Source organism: Glycine max, chromosome 11, assembly GCF_000004515.6.
Source record: "Glycine max cultivar Williams 82 chromosome 11, Glycine_max_v4.0, whole genome shotgun sequence".
Lineage (NCBI taxonomy): Eukaryota > Viridiplantae > Streptophyta > Magnoliopsida > Fabales > Fabaceae > Glycine > Glycine max.
The window spans coordinates 1,373,422-1,388,418 of record NC_038247.2 but is presented as its reverse complement, the minus strand read 5'-3'; the positions used below and the strand labels follow the sequence as shown (position 1 = coordinate 1,388,418).

At 33.6% G+C, this 14,997-nt stretch overlaps 3 protein-coding genes and 1 non-coding gene across 5 annotated transcripts; 2 read left to right on the top strand and 2 right to left on the bottom strand.

Annotated features, from left to right (window-relative positions):
* The first annotated feature begins 62 nt into the window (after positions 1-62).
* On the top strand, positions 63-3,457 carry LOC100814663 (uncharacterized protein At5g41620). Its single transcript, XM_003538203.5, has 3 exons — positions 63-498; positions 869-994; positions 1,662-3,457. The coding sequence occupies exons 1-3, from the start codon at positions 130-132 to the stop codon at positions 3,174-3,176; spliced, it is 2,010 nt and encodes a 669-aa protein (XP_003538251.1). The 5' UTR covers positions 63-129; the 3' UTR covers positions 3,177-3,457.
* A 654-nt stretch (positions 3,458-4,111) lies between these two features.
* Positions 4,112-5,338, top strand: LOC100812515 (uncharacterized). Of its 2 annotated transcripts, XM_041006547.1 has the most exons (4): positions 4,272-4,460; positions 4,602-4,697; positions 4,766-4,809; positions 4,895-5,338. In XM_041006547.1, exons 1-4 carry the CDS (start codon positions 4,340-4,342, stop codon positions 4,949-4,951), a joined length of 318 nt encoding a protein of 105 aa, XP_040862481.1. In that variant the 5' UTR covers positions 4,272-4,339; the 3' UTR covers positions 4,952-5,338. The 2 variants fall into 2 exon arrangements, with proteins under 2 accessions (XP_003538247.1, XP_040862481.1); XM_003538199.5 differs by having other exon boundaries at positions 4,112-4,460; positions 4,674-4,809.
* A 5,111-nt stretch (positions 5,339-10,449) lies between these two features.
* On the bottom strand, positions 10,450-10,628 carry MIR319J (microRNA MIR319j). Its single transcript, NR_048891.1, has one exon. It is a non-coding gene; the product is annotated as a microRNA MIR319j (primary transcript).
* Positions 10,629-12,940: 2,312 nt separating this feature from the next.
* LOC102669353 (uncharacterized mitochondrial protein AtMg00810-like) lies at positions 12,941-13,972 on the bottom strand. The gene is made up of 2 exons (XM_006591459.1): positions 13,826-13,972; positions 12,941-13,507 (listed from the first exon to the last, which is right to left on the bottom strand). The coding sequence occupies exons 1-2, from the start codon at positions 13,970-13,972 to the stop codon at positions 12,941-12,943; spliced, it is 714 nt and encodes a 237-aa protein (XP_006591522.1).
* Positions 13,973-14,997: the final 1,025 nt, after the last annotated feature.

The window sequence follows — 14,997 nt, the reverse complement described above, 5'->3', positions numbered from 1 at the left end:
GACACAGTGTTAGACGCACCCACGTGTATTAACAATAACAAAAAGGGGAAAGAAAATAATAAATGAAAAGATAACAGGTAAGTCGATGAGAGAGAGAGAGAGAGCCATAAATAAAGGTGGTAGAGAGAGATGAAAAGCGAGGAAGGTGAAGCGGAAAAGGAGGAAAAATTGGGAGAAAAGTTAAGGCGAGGGGTATTGGTAGGGAAAAGTAGGGGCCCCTTTACTCCAGTGCCCTCTTGGTCTTGGGCTCACAACAACCATAGCAGCAGCGTTCTTTCTCTTTCTGCTAGAAAGCTCGCCGCGGCTCTCTGGGAATTCAACCACTCTTTCCCACTCTTTCAAATGCATCATCATCGTTCTGCTAACAACGCTGCCGCTTGCGGCGGAGTCGGCGCTGATCCCAGACTTCGCCGCCACCACCATTACATCCTTCATAAACACAGGGCTCCGGACATCTCCAACTTTTTGGCTGATGCTTCTCCCAGTTCCCCCGATCAGGTACTCCTTCTTTTTGTCTTGGCGATGGATGATCCTTGAAGGATGTTGGGGATTAATGTTTACTACTACTTCTACTAGGTTAATTAATAATATTAGTTTTTTTTCTTCTTTCTTTACCGTATCTTTGTTGACTTGTCGTTTATTATATTAATGACAAATGCTGTTTCAGCATCTGTGATTTATACTTTATATTTGTAAAATTTCCTTCCTTGTCTGTTTTTTAAAGGACACACTGAATCTAAATTTTGATGTACCTGATTCTTTGACCCATTTTATGCTGATGCTGCTTAATTATGAACTGACATTTTCCCCATTACTTTTGTGTAATCTGAAGTTCATTTAAACTGATATTTCTCTGCTCTTTCATCAGCCTGCTAGCGCCAGCAGTTTGAGGAGGCATGTTGCAGCACCCCTGATGCAGCATCATCGGGCAATTGAGAGAAACAATCATGCACTGCAACCTTTATCTCCTGCAAGTTATGGTAGTTCCATGGAGGTGAGTATCAACCTTGCCCCAGACCTTTCTTTTTCTTTTCTACTGGCTAACACCTTTAAAACTTAACTATAATGAGGCACATGATAGTATCCTTCCAAGTAAACATGTTTCTTTTGCGGGATTTACCAATTTGGCATCTTGTATAATGTGGATACATCGTAGTCACAATTTCAATGTACAAGATCGGCTAGGCTTTAGAAGTTATCTGAATAATAATCTATCAGTGTATCATGGGAGAAATATAAATTATTATGAGTAACCAATTTCCCTCGTACTGGGAAATTCAGTCAATAACTAATTTTATCTAATATAATGAAATACCATGCCAGGAACAGCTTTGTTGTAGTTTAGCTGGCTGCCAAAATAATTTTTCAGAATGATATCTATAAATGGAGCATATGTAATAAATCGTAAGTTTGTCTAGAGAATGAAACAAAATCCTAGTTTGAGTCACTGTGTTTGTAGGTATACTTTCAGAATAAATTACCACTGAAGTGTAGGTCTTTCTAAACATTGGTTCAAGAACTACCTTCTTGTGCCAGAGTGTTTTCTAAAACATTTACTGCAAATACTAGGTCGATCATTCATCATCTGTTGCGTACAAAGGATAGTTAATATTTATCCAATACTTTATTGAATGCTGTGCTTGTCCTTTCTTGGATTGCAGATGACACCCTATAATCCTGGAGCCACTCCTACTAGTTCCTTGGAATTTAAGGGAAGGATTGGGGAGCCACATTATAGTCTCAAAACATCTACAGAACTTCTAAAAGTGCTAAACAGAATATGGAGCTTGGAAGAACAACATGCTTCTAACATTTCATTGATAAAAGCATTAAAATCAGAGCTAGATCATGCACGTATTCGGATCAAAGAGTTGCTTCGAGACCGACAAGCAGGTCGACATGAGATTGATGACCTGATGAAGCAAATTGCAGAGGATAAATTGGTTCGGAAGAGGAAGGAGCAGGATCAACTCCATGCTGCCATTCAATCTGTGAGGGATGAACTTGAGGATGAGAGGAAATTAAGAAAACGATCAGAGAGCATACACAGGAAACTAGCTCGGGATCTTTCTGAGGTGAAGTCCTCTCTGACTAGTGCCATAAAGGAATTGAATCAAGAGAGAACAAGAAGAAAACTATTGGAGGACCTATGTGATGAATTTGCTAGGGGAATAAATGAATACGAACAAGAGGTGCATACTGTCAAACACAAGTCTGATAAGGAATGGGTTCAAGGGGCTGATCATGATCGTTTGATCCTCCACATATCTGAATTGTGGCTGGATGAACGTATGCAAATGCAGCTGGAAGCAGTTCATAATGGTTTTATGGATAAATCCATAGTCGATAAACTAAGTCTTGAAATAGAGACTTTCCTTAAAGCTAAACAAAATAGTAGGAGTACAGAAAATATTGCAGTAAGGAATTGCCGTAATTCCTTGGAATCTGTACCACTGAATGATGCCGTCAGTGCACCACAAGAGGTTGGTGATGACGATGATTCTGTGGGCAGTGATTCAAATTGTTTTGAGTTGAACAAGCCAAGCAACAAGGGATCTAAGGTACATGAAGAAGAGCCTGTCGGCAAAATTTTTGAGGAGACATCAAAAACCAACCAACCAAAGAAAAAACCAATACCACGAGAAGGGTTAAAACATCGTAGCCCATGTAGCCTGCAAGTGGAGTTTGAAGAACAGATTGCTTGGGCCATGTCATCTGATTCGCATAAGAAGTCCCAGTCAATTGATGCAGATCAGGGGAAGACCACAGATACTAGGCCAGTTGAAGGAATTGTATCTGAAAAGTCTGAACACTTTGAGATTTACGAAAATGATGATTCTGAGAGAAAAAATATCCCCACTGAATTGCACAGCTCCAGTAAAAATCACATTATTGATAATCTCTTAAGAGGTCAACTTTTGGCATCGGAAGGTGGCAATATGCATGCTGAAAATAATTATGGTGAGGCTTCTTGCAGCAATGCTGGATGGAGGAATCAGGCAAGCCCTGTGAAGCAGTGGATGGCAAAACTTGCATCCCAAGACCTTGACATATCAGAGGCTTCCAAAGTGCCTTCAGGATCAAAGGAGAGTAATAATACTTTGAAAGCAAAGCTTCTTGAAGCTAGGTCCAAGGGGCAGAGATCGCGTTTAAAAGCCTTGAAAGGTTCCTTTTAGAGGTGGTTTAGCTTAAACATAACATGTTGGAAAATTCAGGCTAAAGGTAAATAATAAGTTGTGGGGAATTTGCATCCTGTTGATGGTGGTCATTACACTTCCCCCTCGTCTCTTCCTTTCACGTGCAACTTTTGTTCATAATTTTCACTTTGTATCTGTAACAAATTTCTCCTTTGGGTTTTATTCTCTCTCTATATATACTACTGTAGATGTCACGCATGTAGCTAAAAGAATCGGATCGAGTCTTGAGAAGTGAAAAAACAAGTATACAATTTTGGATAGTTTTTTGTTTCTCATTATTATGACATGCTTGCTCCAAAATTTCATACTGTGATGCGTTATTAAGACAAACCATGATTTGATTCATGGATATTATTAATCTATAATTATATATGTTTATTTGGCCGCGCATCACCATTTTTGTTTTTGTAAGTTACAAGATTAGGTTACGTGAATAGTATGAATAACTTACAAAAGAGTTTCTCAAAAAAAAAAAAAAAAACTTACAAAAGCAGTGATAATAGTATAATATGAATGAGGATTTCAATAAGTTTGTGGTTCATTTATTAACTGCTAATTTTTGTTGGGTTGGGTTCAAAATAATCGACTAGCTATCCATTCTTGACTATGGAGCATTTTTTTTTAAATGTGCTCCTAGTTATGTTCAATTTAGATACACTAAAATAATTCTTTTAGACATTTAAACTTTTTTTTGTCTAAATCATGTATATTTTTCATTGGAAATAATCTTGTTTAAATGTACTCATGATTATGATTCAAATTCAAAGCCTTTGATTGAGTTAGAACATGTGGGTTGATCCATGTATTTAGTGGAAAACATTTAAACTTGAAGAGAAATATTATGGAAATATATTTTAAAAGCGATTTTGCATTTATTAATTAACAAAGAATAAGGTAAAAATTAAAATAGAAGCTAATGACAAAGCCTGTTGAGGTTAAGGCAACTATCAAAGAGGTCCTGTGACCTGTGATAACCGGAGAAAAAAAATAATACGGGCCAAATTGGTCGGGCCCAATGGTAGAATCCAATTGAAGAGGCGTGACGTGACTCGGGACCACACGTGTGTCTGAGAAGAAGATCGAAAAGCAGACGGTGTCCCTAATGGCAGCGTCCTTCAGGTGGATATTACAACTACACAAGGATGTTCCAAAAGCCGCACGCTTCTACTCCCAAGGCTTGGACTTCAGCATCAATGTCTGCAGCCTTCGTTGGGCCGAACTCCAATCCGGTTCTCTCAAGCTTGCCCTCATGCATTCTCCCAAGTACCCTTCCTTTTTCTCACGCCCTCCATCTGTTCGATATTTTGTTCATTCCAAATTAAGCCTTAATTAACAATGACTAATAACAAGATTACTTTCTTATTCAGTTGTTTTTTTTTTATTCTTTCTTTATGATTTTAATAGAAATGTTTGGCGTGCAATATTGGTCCATGGAGTGGTCAGCTGCTGATTCACTTTCAAATTTCAATTTCACAGTGAGCAGCAAGCCACACAGAAAGGGTACTCATCGCTTCTGTCATTTACTGTGACTGATATGAACAGTACATTAACTAAATTAATGGCGTTAGGAGCTGAACTAGATGGACCCATCAAATATGAGGTCCATGGAAAGGTATTGCAATTCATTCATAGCTTTGAATTTGATATTGCTGAGGACTTATAAGTTATAAGGTCTGATGTGATTTTCTTGTGATCAGGTTGCAGCTATGCGGTGTATTGATGGACATGTCTTAGGCCTCTATGAACCCGTGTAAAGATACATGACATAGGAGATTCAGTATCAACAAAACCCTCTTTAGTCATGGTGGATTCCCTGCAATAATTGATCATGTTCTCGTCAAGACCTGAGAATAAGGCAAAATGATTAGAAGATTGAAAAAAGCTATTCAATTTCAGATATCTCCAAATTATCTGTCTTGTAGATGGGGGTTTTTGGTGCCATCCATATCTGCTAGAAGTGACAGGAATTCACCTTTTGGTTTTATTTTATTTTTCTCTTTAAGGATGACAGCTTCTCCTTCCTCCATGTTGATATTTTTTTATTGAATTTTCGTCTCCCTGTTGAAACATTGTAACTTGACGCTTTTAATTGTAGACTTTGCCCATGCAATTACTCAACGATTGAAATATTTAAGGATTAATGTATTTCTCATGTGCTAATACTTGATTTGGCGTCTGATACAATCTCTGCCATCCGTAGAAAAGATTCATATGTAAATAGTAATTTTTTCATGTGATACATGAAGATGCGGTGTGGTCTTACCCAAGCTGCTGCAAAACATGATGTGTTGTATCACTTGTCACGTTTTCGATTCCAGTTTTGAAAAAGGGGATAGTATCACACATTTTCATAGCTCCCGTTGATGGAAATGAGGAAAAGAAAGAAACAACAGTGGAACATTTTCTCATTAACGGGAGGGATTCAGATCCTCTGCATAGATTTGAACGTTGCTGTAATGTTCTAGAAAAATGCTAAATTTAAAATTATTGAACAAAACAACGTGAATATAACAACTCAAATGTGATTGGTTACTTAATTTTCACTCCAACCAACCCATGTATGGTTATTACTTATTGGTTCTATGATTGGTCAAATCATTAATTTTTGCTTTCCTGTTTTTTCATAAGAAATAGCATTTACTGAATTCTCTATTAACTTTTATCTCCATCATTATTTATCCTTAGCAATTCCACTATTCTTATGGTGTGTTTGGTATGGTGGAAATAGAAGAGAAGAGGAAAGAAATGAATTGTTTAACATGTGAAAATGAAGAGAAAGTTTTTAAAAATTTAGTGGGGCTCATCAAATGTTTTTCTTTTCACGTTATAATTGATTATGACATGTCTCGGCTCTCTTTTTATCTTGTATATGATTTCTTATATAATAATAATAATAATAATAATAATAAAAAAAAAATTTATTTTTAAAATCAAATAATCTCAAAAAGTTAATTTTCACTTTATTTTTTTGCTGTATTTTTTTCAACCAAATAATATCTATTTCCAATCTATTTCTTACCTATTTATCTTCTTTTCTTTTTTCACCTATTCATTTCCACAATGTTGAGAAAAAGGAAAAGGAGAGAGGAAAAGAAACTAAGAAAGTGTCCGGCATCAATATTATTATTATTATAGATATGTAAAGAATAAATTAAACGAGTGATTTCTTTTCAAAAAAAACTTTTTTAAAGTAGATAATAAGAGGAGTTATTATTGTGTGAATATTATAACCCATTTGAAAATTCGGGTTTCACTTGTTGGCTATGTGTAGGTGTAGCTTCACGAACATCCCTGATGTCACACAAGATACAATTTCATCTTACGTGGGAATACAAAATATTAGGAGAGAATAAAGCAAATTTTAGAAAAGTTAGCATTCTTGTACTTAAGATCAACATTTAGCTCGAAAGGTTTTAAGATCAACATTAATTTCTCACAACGTGATACATGATGTACCCTTGTTTAGTAAAGGGGAAATATCATGGAGAAGATTGAAATAAGTGAGAAAAAAATAAGGGAAAAATTATAGAGAAAAATGGAGACAAGAAAAAAATCAAATCTTCTGTAACTTTTATCTAGATCCCATCTTCACTATTAATTAGGAAAAATTATATTTTCTTCCCATCCTCTCTCTCCACTAAACAGTCCATTGGTGATCTGTGGGGTTGAGGTTTGATCACATTTCATACCCTCGTTTAAACTTGCATGGTCCACGAAGGTTTGTTCTCTTTTCTTATTGCTTCCTCTTTATCAAATAAAAACTTGACCAAGAAGGACCGAGCAACCAGATATATCTAACATTTTTAATTGAATCCGAATTGAACAAAATGTTATTTTTCTTTCGAAAAATAAACAAACTAGTAGTTGCATACGGATCATGCCTTAATGGAAGCATCTTGAATATTGATTTGAGAGATAACCAATGCCATTCACTAAAGTTTAGAAATTAAATACCAAATAAGGAGACCATATGTATGATTTCCATGTTCTCCACTAATAAAGAAAAGAGCATAATGATAACGTTATTATTGTCACATCAATTCAAATAAAACTCCCTTGCAGCATTATGATATACGAACATCCAATTTCAGTCACTTCCTCAGTTCTCTGGCTCCTAGAAGGAAAAACAACTAGAGCCACCTATTGTATTGACTAGTTCCTAACATATTGTTTCCGTAGTATTGGATGAGTGCACTCTACACACAGATTCGCAAGTGGACTATGATGATTTATTTATTTCCATATCTTCAGATGATACTGGACGAGACTTTTGTGATAATAACGGACAGATCCACTTCACTAACTCTTGATACTTTTCCAGATGGGTTGGAAACATCTAGGCCCCGGAGAATAAAGGAAATCAAACTTTACCTAAATTAAGTACATTTGCACGCAAAACGCAATGCAAAATTCCATTGTCAAATCTTGAACACTATAGCGTGTGTCTATTAAACGTGGCAACGGTTCACTCACTATAGGTGATTAGCGCGATGAAATTCGGGTATTTTGTTTTTCTTAAATCGCTTATAGTCTGAAATAATAACTAATTGACAATTAATGATAAACAACTTTAGTTAAATCTTGTACGTGTTTAGAGAAATGATCAATATAATCATCAAGTGATGTTAGATTCTGTACAAGGGGAAAGACTACTATTGCCTTGTTCCAGATTTAGACAACCGCATGTAGGGTCGAACCCCCCACTCATTGCACTTAGACACAATGTCTGAATTATTATAATTTTTTATTATTTGTCTTCCACTCTTATTAATAAAAAAACAAAAAAAGAAAACCTTCACTTCTGTTTTCTAAAACTACATGTATCATTACATTAATGTAAAATTTAGTTATTAAATTAATCTTCTTCAAAAATTTAGACTTTAGTATTATATTAATCTTTCAAAAAATCTTATTACCCAATTATTCTTCCAAAGATTTAACCAAGTTACTGAGTTACTCTTTCAAAAATCTAAAATATCATCATATACGTCTTTATTAAAAATAAAAAGATTTTAATAGACTAATTTGGTAACAAATTAAATTTCTGAGAAATTATTTTGCTGACAAAAATCCTTTAGAAAATTAAAGTGATAAAAAGAATTTTTAAAAGACTAATACGGAGATATACGGTGATTAATTTAAAAAAAAAATTAAGGTAGCATTTTCATAGTTTGAGGTTTTTGTTTGATAAAAAAGTGAAGCTGCGTGCTGCCTGATGTTTTTGTTTGAGCTTGATTTCATACTAATTATCTTTTCCATACTGAATATCATTTGATGTAGTAACAAAGAAAAATACCATTTGAAGTTTTCATACGAAAAAAATTTATTAAAATTTATTAATTTTAAAAACAATAAATCTATCTAATTATGTTATCATTCTACTCTATTGATAATCTATTATTTTTTAATAAAAAAATCAAAACATAATGACGAAATGAAAGATAAGAAAAATGATGAAAAAAACTCAAGTAGCAATAAAAGAAAATTTTAAGAGATTAAATTTATCGAAAAAATTATTACAGAACAAATCTGGTTTATTATCTATAGGTTATATTATATTTGGGGAATGTAATTGATACTTAATATGTTGGTTAAAATTTAATTTAAAAATATTTAATAAATTAATTGTTTAATCAGCTGATAAATGTAGAAAGATATAAAAACATGCATGCTCATATATTTTTTGTATATCTAATATATATTTTATGTAAATATAGTTTTAATGATTTTAATTGGTTTTGAATTCTTATTGTTTATATTTGTACATTAAATATTTTATTAAAAAATATAAATAAATATTATAATATTGAAGAATTGAATAAATGAGGAATTTATTAATAGATTGAAAGCAATAATAAAACAATAGTAATAAATTATACACATTTAATATAAATATCTCAAAGTACAAATTTCTAATTATATGAGATAAACATATTTATCAAAGGCATTTATAATGCGTAAATTAAAATTACAATTAAATATTAATACATTGATAAGTAAAAGTTATTTCCGTTATTCAATATCTAGCGCGCTATCTCCTGTTCCACTGTTGTGTTCCCTGTCTCCCAACGAAAAAATGAAGTGCGATTGAAATCTTTCTTTGACATTCTTTCAGAACAGTGCAGTTGATTTGTGTCGGAGTTATGGGATCCCGGCTATCAAACTTTTCCCGTATGATTTTCAAGAATATATAGGGACAATTCCAAGAACTAGCTCCTTGCAGCCTCATATATATCATATGCATTCCGCTCTTAATTACTTGAGCTTCATGTATATCAAAGGCAAACATCTTCATGTATTGGAAATCAATCTTCACATCAAATAAAGAAACATATGTAAGATCATTGAAAAAATTTAAAGAAACGAAAAATAAAACAGCAGTAGCACATATGTTTCATGGCTGGCAATTATACATCGGAAATGCAATTATTATTGCACCTGCAAGTGTGGAACTACACATGTACACAATCAAGGGTTATATATATGACAGATTTAATCTTAATCATCCGCTTCATAAGAAAAAAAAATTCTGATTAATTCAGAATTTTTATATATATATATATATATATATCATTGCACCACTGTGAACTTCTTCTTCAATGGGGCGAGACTCATTACGGTATGCTCAGCCTGTTGTTACTACTTGGTGACACAATAATCCTTAACCTAACTCTACTTGGAAGAGTAGAAAACCATGAAAACAAGGTATATACTAATATACGTGTGAACCTTTTTTAAGGAATTTAATCTAATGTAATTTATTTGTTTTCATTTTTTTCTTCTAAATTTTTTAACTGTAAAATTATTTACCAAAGTTTGAGGATACAATAATTTTAACATTTAACTCCCTCAATAAAATCCAAAGAATAAAAATAAAAAACAAGTAAATTATATTTCAGATATTATCGGTTATCCCCTGACATTTTTTCTACAAGTAACAATTTGATATTACTAAATTAATTGAAAATTTTATTTGTAATAAATGTAAAAGAGTAAAAATATAAAGACAGAAAACGTAAATTGAATTAAATTTAAACCTAAAGTACAGTACTTCTGGTTAATATGCCCTTTCCGTATCAACTTTTGTGCAAACTCCAAAGTTTAGCAATTACTACCTATTCACCTGAGTGAATAAATGATTAAAAACAAGTATATATAGATAAATGAATATGCAACACCCACCACCAGATGTCCAAATCTAATATCATGTAAATCAGAAGCTAGAAAAATATAGGAGAGACAGAAACGAGCGAGAAAAGGGAGCTCCCTTCAGTCCAAGTACAGAAAACATAAGATTCAATTTGTCTCCCGTATCATTCACTCATTTACTGAGTATTATTCATTAATTCACTCAGCATGTGTATGAATGAGTCGGCAGCTAATTAAATCCTATTATCACCTATGAGTGGGCTGAAGAGAGCTCTCTTACCTGATCAACCATCCCAAATGGTTATCATGACTATCATATACATGTGTCCATTAGATCAGCCAATGATATTTGTAATCTGTTTGATGTTCTCGTTGGAAACAGACAGAGCCATGTCCAAGACAGTGAGCAAGACCATCACATGATGAGATGAGAACCTTAATCTTATTGTCGTGTAAGCTTCTCACAGAGGCACTGAGGGAACCAAAGGCTTTTTATAAGCTGATCACATCAACAGGAACCAGTAGAACCACTGCTGTTAAGGTGCGTCTATTATCATTCGGCTTTATAATTTTTTGATAAAATCTAAAATAAATAAATTATGAGTGTAATTTCAAGGGATGATGCGTAAACATTTTTATACTTTTTATACTGTAAACTAATTAGAAATTATAAATAGATATAACTTTTAATAGTTATTACAAAAATTAGTAAATTTATCGTATATATATATAGTAAATTGTGATCCAAAAATAATGTAAAATATATACATTATTTTTTATTAAATGATAAACTTAACACAAAATATGAATTACTGAGACAACTTTCTTCTTCTCTTTTTTATGAAAAGAAAGTTATTCATATTCTCCTTGTCAGATCATTAGCCCTACCAATTAGTTTTCTGCATCCTGAGTACAGTCGCGACTTGAATATATATAAAACAAAAAAAAACAAAAAAAAGAAGGGAAGTGCTCAGCGAAAAAGGAAAAGAATAGAATACATGACCTGTGAACCGGATGCCATGCTTCTAATTTTATAAACAAGTAAAATTGGATTTAGCTTGCGCTTGATTGTATTAATTAGATCGTGATAAAACATGTCACGCTGTGTGCTTTACAAGCTAGTAGAGGCGGTATTATTTTCTTAATTTTCAGAAAAGAATTATATCGCCTAATTAATGTGTGTCCATGCTACCTTTACGTATTCATTTTTTTCATGCATGCCCAACTTTTTTCATTACGCAGATTAATTTTGCATATACATTCTTCCGTATGTACTCGGGATATATATATATATATATATATATTAAAGTTTGTTAGTTAAAAAATGAATGACAAGACAGATGAAACGCTGGAGATTCCAATGAAAAACCTAATCTTTCTAGGGTTTACCCTGTGAATTAAAGACAATACTTTAGCTGGGTATAAACCTAGTTTGACAAGACCAATTATAGCCTTTCTATGTCTGCCATGTAGCTATATATATGAAAACCGAAAAGTTAAGGGGAATATTCAATTCTTGTAGGAGAATATATTTTAGAATAATTTTAAAGTTTTTTATAACATCATTTTGTAAATTCTCCCATTTATTAAATAAAAATAATGAAATGTATTTTATTTTTTTAAAATATTAAATATATTTATTATTTATTTCATATTTACAATATAATTTTTTTATATATAATAGGAATATATAATATTACTCGATATTTTAAGAATGAATTTGGCAGACAAAAAATCTCATATGCTCCATACCCATATTTAAAGTAAAATTGGATGAAAAGAAAAATAATAATTAGATTAAGAAAAAAATGAGTTTTATAAAAAGTTTTTTCTCCCTCAATATTATGTGTAGAAAATAGATGAAATAAGAGGCAAAGAAAACAAAGCATTATTAACAAAGAGATATGAGTAATAGGTGAATTCTTAAATTTCTGATTAATGGGTAATGAGGAGATACAAGGTTATATACAAGGTGTTTTAACCAGCTTAATAGTAACTAACTTTCTATGCCAGTTATTCTAACTCATTGACAGCTATTCTAACTAACTTTCATCCTGTTATACAATTGTAATAACTAACTTCCTATATCAGCTATTCTAACTAACTTTCATCCCTTTATACAATTGTAATACCCCCCCCCCCCCTCAAGTTGGAAAGTAAATGTTAATGAGTCCCAACTTGCAAATAAAGGAAGAGAAAGTTAGAAGTACTAAAGGCTTTGTGAAGACATCTGCAACTTGGTGTTGAGATTTCACATGAACAAGCTTGAGGATGTTGGATTGCACTAACTCACGAATGAAGTGATAATCAATATCAATGTGTTTTGATCGTTCATGGTGAGATGGATTGGATGCTAGATCTATGGCAGATTTGCTATCACAGAAAAGCATGACAGAAGGAATAGTAATCTCAAAGTGCAGTAAAAGTCTTCTTAGCCAAATGACTTCACTGGATACTGAGGAGAGTGCCCGATATTCTGCCTCAGCAGAAGACTTAGACACAATGGGTTGTTTTTTTTATTCCCATGATATTAGAGTATCTCCTAGAAACACACAGGAACCAGATGTTGATCTGCATGTGTCCAATCATCCTCCTCAATTAGCATCTGCATAGGCAGACAAATTGAAGTAATTATTCGGCTGAAAATGAAGACCCTGACCTAGAGTACCTTTGATGTATTGGAGGAGATGATGCACAACATCTAGATGAGGTGTCCTTGGATTCTGAATATACTGACTCAGTTTGTTAACAACAAATGTAATATCTGGCCTTGAAATAGTTAGATACATTAGGCGACCAAGTAAACGCCTGTACATTGAGGGATCAGTTAGTAACTCACCATTGAGCATGTTGAGCTTTAAATTTGGATCCATTGGAAGAGAAGATGGTTTGCAGCCAAGGAAGCCAGTATCTTCTAATAGGGAAAAAGCATATTTTTGTTGTGTCAGTACAATGCCCTTGCTGGAATTTGCAATTTCTAGTCCCAAAAAGTACTTTAAGGGACCATGGATCTTTAGTTTGAACAGAGCTTGAAGTTTGGCCTGAATAGAATGAACACATGCAACACTTAGGCCAGCAAGTAGAATATCGTCTACATATACTAACAAGATAACCAAGGAAGCACCTTTGTCAATGGTAAAGAGATAATAGTCATTCTTTAACTGAGAGAAACCATTACCAATTAATGTTGTTGAGAATTTACAAAACCATTGTCTAAAAGCTTGTCTAAGGCCATAAAGGGATTTTTTGAGTCTGCAAACAAGAGTTTTGTCAACGGAATTGTACCCTTTTGGAAGTTCCATATATACTTCCTCAAATAGATCGCCATTAAGGAAAGCATTATCCAAATCAAGTTGTAAGATGGACCAATTTTTAGTAGCTACAACAGCCAAAAGAACTCTAATTGATGTAAGTTTAGCAACTGGAGAGAAAGTATCAGAAAAATTGATGCTAGCCTATTATGTGTAGCCCTTAGCTACCAATCTGGCTTTGTGGTGATCCACAGTGCCATTAGGTTTGAATTTCACCTTATACACCCATCTACAGCCAATGCATTGTTTTTCAGCTGGAAGGGGAACCAAGGTCCATGTGTTATTAGATTCTAAAGCTTTGATCTCAACTGTCATGGCTTGGCGCCATTCTGGAAAAGGGACAACTTGATGATAAAATTGTGGCTCATAAGTAATGGAAACTTGAGCAATAAAATCCTTATAAAGAGGGTTGAGATGAACTAGAGAGCAATGGTCTAGGATAGGATGAGATCTTTGTCTAGGTTGTTGTCAGTATTAGAAGAAGAAGGCTTATTCTTCTTGTAATTTGGGGGAAAACCATGTAACTTGAAGCACTTATCCTGAGTATGGCTAAGACGACCACAATGTGCACAGAGGGGTCGATTCTTGGAATTAGCATTAAACTTGTGATCAGACTGATATTTGGAGTCCTTGACAACAAAGGTATGAGATTGTGAAGCATCATTTGTGGAGTTGAAAGCAAAAACAAAAGCACCAATTTCTCTTTGTTTTTCTTCTTGAACCACTAAAGAAAAAATGCGATTAATAGAAGGGAAAAGGTTTATAGAAAGAATCTGACCTCGAATTGAACCGTAGGATTCATTGAGGCCCATCAAGAAATGCATGACATACTCCATCTGTGCATAGTTGTGCCAAGGACAGATGCCGTTGCAGGTGCTTGAATGTGCAGGCTTTAATTCAGAAATCGATTCCCAAATTGATCGCAACTTGGAATAATAGGACGAGATGGACATAGAACCTTGTTGCAAGGTTGCTAGTTCATGTTTCAACTAGAAAATCAAGGGACCATTTCCCTATTTAAATCTTTCTTTAAGATCATTCCAAATGGCTTGAGCAGTGGAACAATGAAGAATGCTTATCTGTATCTTTTTTGTAAGAGAATTGAGAAGCCAAGATGCAACGATGCTATCATTTCGTTGCCATAAAGCATGACTGGACTGCTCCAATGGAGGTTCAAGAATGGAACCATCCACAAAACCAAACTTATTCTTGCCAAGAAGTGTCATCTTGACAGCTTTCTTCCAAGAATTATAATTCTCGCCAGATAAAGGATGAGTCACAAGACTCAATTCAGGACTATCACTGGGTTGTATGAGAAAATGATTGGAATCATCCATGGC